Here is a 9,448-nt window from a genome sequence, read left to right on the forward strand (position 1 = left end):
AAAAATGAAATGCCTTTGTAATAGTTTAGTTTTCGTCGGAAACCCTGATACTTTGAAAGATATTGTCCATTTTGTACACGAAGTGTAACCAGTTTTTGCCGTAACCCTCTCTACTTTTTTGCACATGCTATTTGTATGAAATTATGATACCATGCCAACTTTCAACCTTTTCTGAGTTCATTTCAAATGATTTTCAATTTCAGGGTCATTTAGCTGGAAAAAATCAGTAAATGCATGAAAAGAATTTGTTTGTACATAAAATTTCTTCGCGTTTCAAATGCCAAAACACATAATTAACTATCCTAACTATTACAGACATTCTCTCCTGGGTGTGAAACACAGAAGAAAGTGATGATACTGAAGCCGATCACATCCCAGATCTTTGGGTGTGAAACTTTTTCTTCGCGTGTGTCCCTTTGCGTCGTAGCCATGGAAAATCTTCATCATTTAACTGGATGCTCGGGTCAATATTCACTGTGAATGGAGCAATTTCATCAAACTTTTCATAATCTTCTGACATGTCTGTCTTGTCATCCACTCCCACGATGTTTCTTTTTCCTGAAAGAACTATGTGGCGCTTTGGCTCGTCATATGATCCATCCGCTTCCTTATCTTTTCTTTTTCTCGGCCTGGTAGACATGTCTTTCACATAAAAAACATGCGCCACATCATTGGCTAGGACGAATGGTTCGTCTGCATACGCAAGATTGTTGAGATCCACTGTTGTCATTCCGTACTGCGGGTCTTCCGTTACCCCGCCTCGTGTCATATTGACCCATTTGCACCGAAACAAAGGGACCTTCAAATAACCTGATCCATAGTTAAGTTCCCATATGTCTTCTATGTAACCATAATATGTTTCCTTTCCCGTGTTGGTTGTTGCATCAAAGCGGACACCACTGTTTTGGTTGGTGCTCTTCTTATCTTGGGCGATCGTGTAAAATGTATTCCCATTTATCTGGTACCCTTTGAAAGTCATTATATTTGAAGATGGTAACTGGGACAACGAGTACAGGTCATTTTGAATATCGCCATCATTCAGGGCACGTTTCTGCAACCAACTGTCACGACTGGGTTTTCCGGGTAATAAAATTCCAGAAAAGACCGTCGTGCTCATCAGCCCCAGGATTACTGTTAGCTGATGAGGCTCCAACTTGATACAGAAATTCCAAGAAAGAATACAAAATATGTAGTACAAGACCATTCTGGCCTGTGAGTACAACAAATGGTTTCTAGTGGTTGATGGCGGAAGCGGTTTGTGAAACATCAGTGTCTATGGGACTCCATTTCCCACGGGAACAGCTGACCAGGTTAATTCCTATCTTCGCGAGGCTGCTATCTCCATTGAGTGGTTTCCGGGGCTGGCATCGCGTCGCTCCTCTCCGTGCAAGAAAAATCTTGCCAAGACAATAGCCAGGGACAAGCCAGTGAGTACTTTGAATGTACTCGCAAACATTATGAACACAGGTATAATATAACAATGATGTGCTGAAAAATATTTTATGCTCATGACGTCAGTCACAAAAGATAAATAAATCTCGGATGCGTGCAAGCAAGTTATTTATAAAATTGCAATAACATGGTAGTATAAAAATTTATGAAACAAATAACAAGTAATGCCACAGTCGGACGTCTGAGCGACGCCACATAAAGGGCTTTAAAAGAAATGCCACAGTCGGGCGTCTGGGCGACGCCACATAAAGGGCTTTAAAAGAAATGCCACAGTCGGGCGTCTGGGCGACGCCACATAAAGGGCTTTAAAAAGAAATGCCACAGTCGGGCGTCTGGGCGACGCCACATAAAGGGCTTTAAAAGAAATGCCACAGTCGGGCGTCTGAGCGACACCACAGAAAGGGCTTTTTAAAAGAAATGCCACAGTCGGGCGTCTGAGCGACGCCACATAAAGGGCTTTAAAAGGAATGCCACAGTCGGGCGTCTGAGCGACACCACAGAAAGGGCTTTTAAAAGAAATGCCACAGTCGGGCATCTGAGCGACGCCACATAAAGGGATTTAAAAGAAACAATCATAATGAATATCCCGGAGGTAGAACCATCCCAGAGATATTCGGTAATAACAATAATATCATGGGTTAGTCAACAATAATAATAATAATCATAGATATCACAAGTCACGAGTAGTAATTCCATTTTCTGGTTAATGGTTTCACCTCCGAAGACCGACACTAAGACCGACACCTGACCCATCCCAGACTGTAATCCTTAACCATGGACACGGGTATTCGAATAGGTTTATTCTTTGCAGAGGGTGTACTCTTTACCCACGAGTAACGGATTTCTTTAGTCCAGCAGGACTAATTCCGTCTACGGTCTTTTTGTTGAAAACACACCTAACTTGCACACACCAGCTTATCTCACACGTGTCTGGAATCACCCACGACACCTGTTAAGCAACTCTAAGTGGGGAGGCTACAACCTCGCGTAGCATGGGATCAAATTTATATCGCGCGCTCTAAGGGGTGGCCTCCCCTCTCGGTCCCAACCGGAAACACCCATGCCCCCGGACCAGGTGGCCTGCCTACCAGCTACAACCGGTATCTTCCACCATGGCCTCTCTGTACGGTGTGTGCTAGAAAGAGGTTGACAACTTACTGAACCGTACTCTACTTGCTGTAGAAACGAGTGGTAGTACGAAACAAGTATGGGGGTTACTGGAACAAGACTCGATCTACGTTCGACTCAGGAGGTTCAAGTATTCCCTGCATGATTAGCATGACAAATATATTTTATCCAACAAAGTCACCGCTCATATCACCTTACCATGCCATACCAGACATAACCGTCCCGACGGAGACCGGCGACAAACTCATGCCTACCCAAGGCCGAGGTTTTCCCGGGTTCCTGCCGGTATGCATGCAAGGCACATGAGGGTGATTATCATCACAAGTGAGTCCATTTCCAACAGCATGGAAATCAACAACATGCACCCATGCATATGATCATATCACATGAAATAACAAGTCCTTCGAAATGCGGTGGTGTTATAAATGTATCAACGATCACACCAAAAATATTATGCCGGGGTTCAGAATGCTTGCCTTCAATGTGTGGAAAGGCAGGGTGCACTCCAAAACTTTTGAAAGTTTCTTCTCTCTCCCAAAATCCTATTTAAGAATATATTTGAATTAACACACATTTCAAAAACAGAACCAAAAAGTTGTTTGAAATTTTTTCAAATAAATCTTAAAATAAACTAGACCAAATTTGAGGAAGGTAGGAAAAAGAATCATTTCATTTGGACTTATATTTAAAAAGTTATAGCCAGTCAAAGATTTGGTCAAATCTGTTATTTAAATTAAAACAGAAAAGAAAACGATTCAGACGAGATTACGCTTTCGGTACAGAGGAGGCGTACTTGGGGCTTTACGCCTCCACTTAACCACGCGGGCGGCGCGGGGTGTCACTGACAGTGGGCCTGCCTGGCCCACTGGTCAGGTTTGACCAGTCGCCGCGCGTCGTCTCCCTCCTTTGCCCGAGCGGAGCGGGGCTCCGGCGATCGTCGCCGGCGTTTGGCTGCTCCTCGCGGGCCCCCGAGGGTGGGGATGGATCTGTAAGGTTGGGGCGGTCCTCCCGGTAGTCGTTGGGTCGGCGGGGACGGAGTGAGCGGCCGGCGGCGAGCTCCGCGGCGGAGGAAGGCTTCGGTGGCGAAGTGACTTTGTGGCGGCGTTGGCTCCCGATCAAAATCAAGTAGGGGAAAAGGCTCACGGGAGGATGAGGAGGTTCCTGGTGGAGAGAACGGAGAGGGAGAGGCCTCGGTGGTGCCGAAATGGCCGGGGCAGTGGCGGCGGCCGTGGTTGCCGGAGATGAGGAAGGAGGCCTCCCCGGGTCGATTGGCTGCCAATGGGGGTCCTCTAGAGGTGGCTTGGGACTGCCTGCGTGCGGAGATGAGCTCGGGGCTCCTTATATAGGCGAGTCGAGGCGGTTCAGCGGCGGCCGTGGATAAGCTTCCGGCGAACCGACGTTCTGTAGCAGCAGGGCATCATGGCGGCGACGAGCGCTAGCGGACATGGCTGCGGATGAGCACGCGCTGTTCCAGGGGCCAGGTGGCGAGCGGGAGTGGCTTGGGCAGCGCTGAACGGCGCAGGGCTGTCGGGCGGCGGCGGCGGCTAGTGCTTGGCCTGCCGGGCGCGGCGAGGGGCGGCTTGGCGCGTAGCTGAGAGAAGGGGAGCGCGTGGCGTGATGCTGCTGTGTGGGCCAAAGCCAGGGGGGCCAGCGTGTCGGCTCGGGCGCGCGGCTGCAATACGCGCGCTCTGGGCGCGTCCAGTGCACGCACAGAAGGTGTTTGATGAAATGCCAGGGTAGCCAAAAACTGCTAGGGATCAAGTGCAAAACCACAGGTCTGGGTTGGAGACCATTAGTAGGCTATTGGACAACATGGTTTGGACAGATGGACAAGTCCATCATACAAATCTATAATCATGCCAAAACTGTTCATGCCCATAAGGTGTTTGACAAAATACCAAGGGCACTTAGGCATTTCTTGGAGTGGCCAAAATCTCCAGATCAGTGTCTCTGTGGATGAAAGGGAGAGTGGTGAGGTTATTTGGCCAAAAGCAGAAACTTGTTAGTGCAAGTTTCACAAAACTTCAATTTTGGACAGGAAATAAATAGCATTATTTCATGAACCAAAAATGATCCAAAAGGTGCATGCTCCTGGACTTAAGGGTTTAACATGGGGGACTACAAGTAGGAGAAATGATCAAGGGTTAAAGAGCAAGTAAAAACATGGTTGCTGTACAAACCATCAAGTTGGTCCAGAATGAAGATGAGGTTGATTCACTCAAATTTTTGAAAGAACATAAATAGGTTTTTGCACAAAGTGAAATAATAGGCTCCTACTGACCTCCCTTAGTTTTGGTAGAAGTTTTAAAGAAATATTTAAATAGGTTGCAGTGTAAAATTGCTCACTGGACCAGAGAACAAAATTTGCTGTGGAGCTCAAAATATTTCATGAATGAAATATATTTTAGCATAAAAGTGATTTAAAAACATCACATGACATCTCCAAATTTTTGTGGGAATTTTAAGTGAATTTATCAAATGGTTGTAGTTCAAATATGGCCATTTAACCTTGAAAAACTATTTTTCAAGAAAACAATGATCAAGCAACTAAATTAGTTAATTAGTTATACTGGATAAGGAAAAGTTTTTCTTGAGAGGTTAAAACAAGTCTAACAAGACATTAGAAAAGTTTTCTCTCTGGGAAAAACTCAAAATAACAGGGAAGGAAATGATTTAAAAATCAAAATGGAGCTCAAAAATTCAAAGTTTTAAATCCTTGCAAAATTTTATTCCATTAAAACAAGGCCAAAATTTTGGGGTGTCACACCAACCGGCGAAAGTCCTCGTTTGTTCGCGTGTAATCCAGTCGTCAGACTTCTCTGGGTGTTTGGACTGTAGAAAATTCTTGTGTTCCTCCATATACGGAGCCACCAAGGCGGAATTCTGTAGAACTGTGTAGTGTGCTTCAGTGAGAGAATGCCCGTCCATACATATTATTTGATGCCCTCCTAGTGTGCCTTTTCCTTCCAGTCTTCCCTTATGCCGCGATTCAGGAACACCAATCGGCTTAAGGTCAGGAATAAAGTCAATACAAAACTCAATGACCTCCTCATATTCATGGCCCTTCGAGATGCTTCCTTCTGGCCTAGCACGGTTATGAACATATTTGTTCAAGACTCTCATGAGCCTTTCAAAGGGGAACATATTGTGTAGAAATATAGGACCCAAAACGTTAATCTCCTCGCAAAGGTGAACTAGGACGTGCGTCATGATGTTGAAGAAGGCTGGTGGGAACACCAACTCGAAACTGACAAGACATTGCACCAAATCATTCTGTAACCTTGGTATGATTTCTGGATCGATTACCTTCTCAGAGATTGCATTGAGGAATGCACATAGCTTCACAATGGCTAATCGAACGTTTTCCGGTAGAAGCCCCCTCAATGCAACCAGAAGGAGTTGCGTCATAATCACGTGGCAGTCATGAGACTTTAGGTTCTGGAACTTTTTCTCTGCCATATTTATTATTCCCTTTATATTCGACGAGAAGCCAGACGGTACCTTCATGCTGAGCAGGTATTCGAAGAAGATTTCCTTCTCTTCTTTGGTAAGAGCGTAGCTAGCCTGACCCTGATGTATGCCGTCTTTTCCGTGCATACGTTGCTGGTCCTCCCGTGCCTCTGGTGTATCTTTTGTCTTCCCATACACGCCCAAAAAGCCAAGCAGGGTCACACAAAGATTCTTCGTCACGTGCATCACGTCGATTGCGGAGAGGACCTCTAGGTCTTTCCAATATGGCAGGTCCCAAAATATAGATTTCTTCTTCCACATGGGTTCGCGTCCGTCAGCGTCCTTCGGAACAGGTTGTCCGGCAGGACTCTTTCCAAAGATTACCTTCAAATCCTTGACCATATCATGTACATCAGCACCAATACGGTGGCGAGGCTTCGTCCGGTGATCCACCTCACCTTTGAAATGCTTGCCTTTCTTTCTTACGAGATGCCTGCTCGGAAGAAATCGATGATGGCCCAGGTACACATTCTTCTTACAACTATTCAAATATATACTATCGGTATCATCCAAACAGTGCGTGCATCCGTGGTATCCCTTGCTTGTCTGTCCTGAAAGGTTACTGAGAGCAGGCCAATCATTGATGGTCACGAACAACAACGCCTTTAGGTCAAATTCTTCCCCCATGTTCTCATCCCACGCACGTACATATGTTCCATTCCACAGTTGTAAGAGTTCTTCAACTAATGGCCTTAGGTACACATCAATGTCGTTGCCGGGTTGCTTAGGGCCTTGGATGAGCACTGGCATCATAATGAACTTCCGCTTCATGCACAACCAAGGAGGAAGGTTATACAAACATAGAGTCACATGCCACGTGCTATGGTTGCTGCTCTGCTCCCCAAAAGGATTAATGCCATCTGCGCTTAGACCAAACCATACGTTCCTTGGGTCACCTGCAAACTCCTCCCAGTACTTTCTCTCGATTTTTCTCCACTGCGAACCGTCAGCGGGTACTCTCAACTTTCCGTCTTTCTTACGGTCTTTTGCGTGCCACCGCATCGCCTTCGCATGCTCTTTGTTTTGAAACAAACGTTTCAACCGTGGTATTATAGGAGCATACCACATCACCTTGGTAGGAATCTTCTTCCTGGGGCGCTCACCCTCGACATCACCAGGGTCATCGCGACTGATCTTATAACGCAATGCACCGCATACCGGGCAAGCGTTCAAATCCTCGTACTCACCGCGGTAGAGGATGCAGTCATTAGGGCATGCATGTATCTTTTGCACCTCTAACCCTAGAGGGCAGACAACCTTCTTTGCTTCATACGTACTCTCGGGCAATTCGTTGTCCTTTGGAAGCATATTCTTTATCATTACCAGTAACTTTCCAAATCCCTTGTCAGATACACCATTCTCTGCCTTCCATTGCAGCAATTCAAGTGTGGTGCCCAACTTTTTTTTGTCAGCTTCGCAATTTGGGTACAACAATTTCTTGTGATCCTCTAACATGCGCTGCAACTTCGTCCTCTCCAGATCACTTGCGCAGTTTCTCTTTGCATCGGCAATGGCCCGACCTAGATCATCAGCGGGCTCATCTGATGCCTCTTCTTCAGCTTCTTCCTGCATTGCCGGCTCAGCTTCATCCCCCATTGTCGTATCATCGTATTCAGGGAACCCATGGCCTGGATAGCCGTCGTCATCCTCTTCTTCTTCATTGTCTTCCATCATAACCCCTATTTCTCCGTGCTTGGTCCAAACATTATAGTGGGGCATGAAACCGGACTCAAATAGGTGGACGTGAATGGTTCTTGACGTAGAGTAACTGTGACCATTCTTACAGCCAACACATGGACAAGGCATAAAACCATCCGCCCGCTTGTTTGCCTCAGCGGCAAGCAGGAAAGTATGCACGCCATTAATGAACTCGAGAGAGCATCTGTCATCATACATCCATTGTCGGCTCATCTTCATTACACAACACCGAATAGACCAAATTAATACAAGTTCATACATAAAGTTCATACATAAAATTCATACATAAAGTTCATACATAAAGTTCATATACAACACTTAATTAAATGCAACATACAAATAACTCTCTAGCTAAAGAATTTAAATACAACAACAAATGCGATGAAGATCGCAACTAAGGTAACAATTGATCCAACAACATAATGATACCAAGCCACACTATCAATGGCATATTTTCTAATCTTTCTAATCTTCAACCTCATTTTCTCCATCTTGATCTTGTGATCATCGATGACATCGGCAACATGCAACTCCAATTCCATCTTCTCCCCCTCAATTCTTTTCAATTTTTCTTTCAAATACTCGTTTTCTCTTTCAACTAAATTTAACCTCTCGACAATAGGGTCGGTTGGAATTTCCGGTTCACATACCTCCTAGATAAAAATATCTATGTCAACTTGATGGGCATAATTTGTCATAAACACGAAATGCAACAACTAGTTTTAAAATAGAATATACCACATCCGAATCATAACAAGGACGAGGGCCGACGGGGACGGATATCAAAACCATGACACTATGTATAACAAACAACGTACGGGTAAGATAATTATACGAGTAACTATATATCCAAATCACACAAACATCAATTTGGTAATGTAAAACATTCATGAACAAGAGCCTCACCACAAGGTGGTGCCAACGACGGGACGGTGCGGGCGATCGACGGTGGTTACGACGGAGATTTAGAAGGCACTAAGTAAACCACACCTACATATGCAAACTAAGTGTTATTTTTTACCTCAAATTGCATATGAATAAAATACTAGCAAATATAATTCCTCCCAAATTAATCACTATGCAAAGCATTGCAAGAGCTAATCTAGCAATGAGAGTTGAAAGGACAAAGTTGCTAACCTTTGTGATCATTTGAATGGATGGGGGCCTTCAAATCTTGACAAATTTTGGGAAAAAATTGTTAGGAGCTCGAGGAAGAGAGGGGAAGAACAGAGGATGTGAGGGGAAAGGGGAAGAACAGAGTGGCTCGGGTGGATGAAGGGTTTATGTACGTCGACCTTTAGTACCGGTCCGTGCCACGAACTGGTACTAAAGGTGCTGGAGGGGCCCCAGACTGACAACACCCTGCCACCACTCTCTTTAGTACCGGTTCGTGGCACGGACCGGTGCTAAAGGTTCGCCACGAACCGGTACTAATGAGAACGGCCGGCTAGCCGTTGGAACCGGCACTAATGGACACATTAGTGCCGGCTCAAAATCAAACCGGCACTAATGTGTCTCATATTAGGTCCTTTTTCTAGTAGTGTAGCTTTTATTTCGAGTTACAAAAACTTAGCAACCGAACCGGTATCTAATACCCTGGTGCTACTAGGAGTACTAGTAAAGTACACATTAACATAATGTATATCCAATATACTTCTAT

At 45.1% G+C, this 9,448-nt stretch overlaps 1 protein-coding gene across 1 annotated transcript; it reads right to left on the reverse strand.

Annotated features, from left to right (window-relative positions):
- Positions 1 to 397: 397 nt before the first annotated feature.
- Positions 398 to 8,001, reverse strand: LOC119284121 (the record flags this gene model as incomplete). Its single annotated transcript, XM_037563380.1, has 4 exons — positions 6,924 to 8,001; positions 6,298 to 6,821; positions 5,422 to 6,183; positions 398 to 988 (listed from the first exon to the last, which is right to left on the reverse strand). Coding segments are annotated over exons 1-4 (2,955 nt in total), but the record flags the coding sequence as incomplete, so codon positions are not given.
- Between the last annotated feature and the right edge of the window lie 1,447 nt (positions 8,002 to 9,448).

This window comes from Triticum dicoccoides, chromosome 4A (assembly GCF_002162155.2).
Source record: "Triticum dicoccoides isolate Atlit2015 ecotype Zavitan chromosome 4A, WEW_v2.0, whole genome shotgun sequence".
NCBI classification, from domain to species: domain Eukaryota; kingdom Viridiplantae; phylum Streptophyta; class Magnoliopsida; order Poales; family Poaceae; genus Triticum; species Triticum dicoccoides.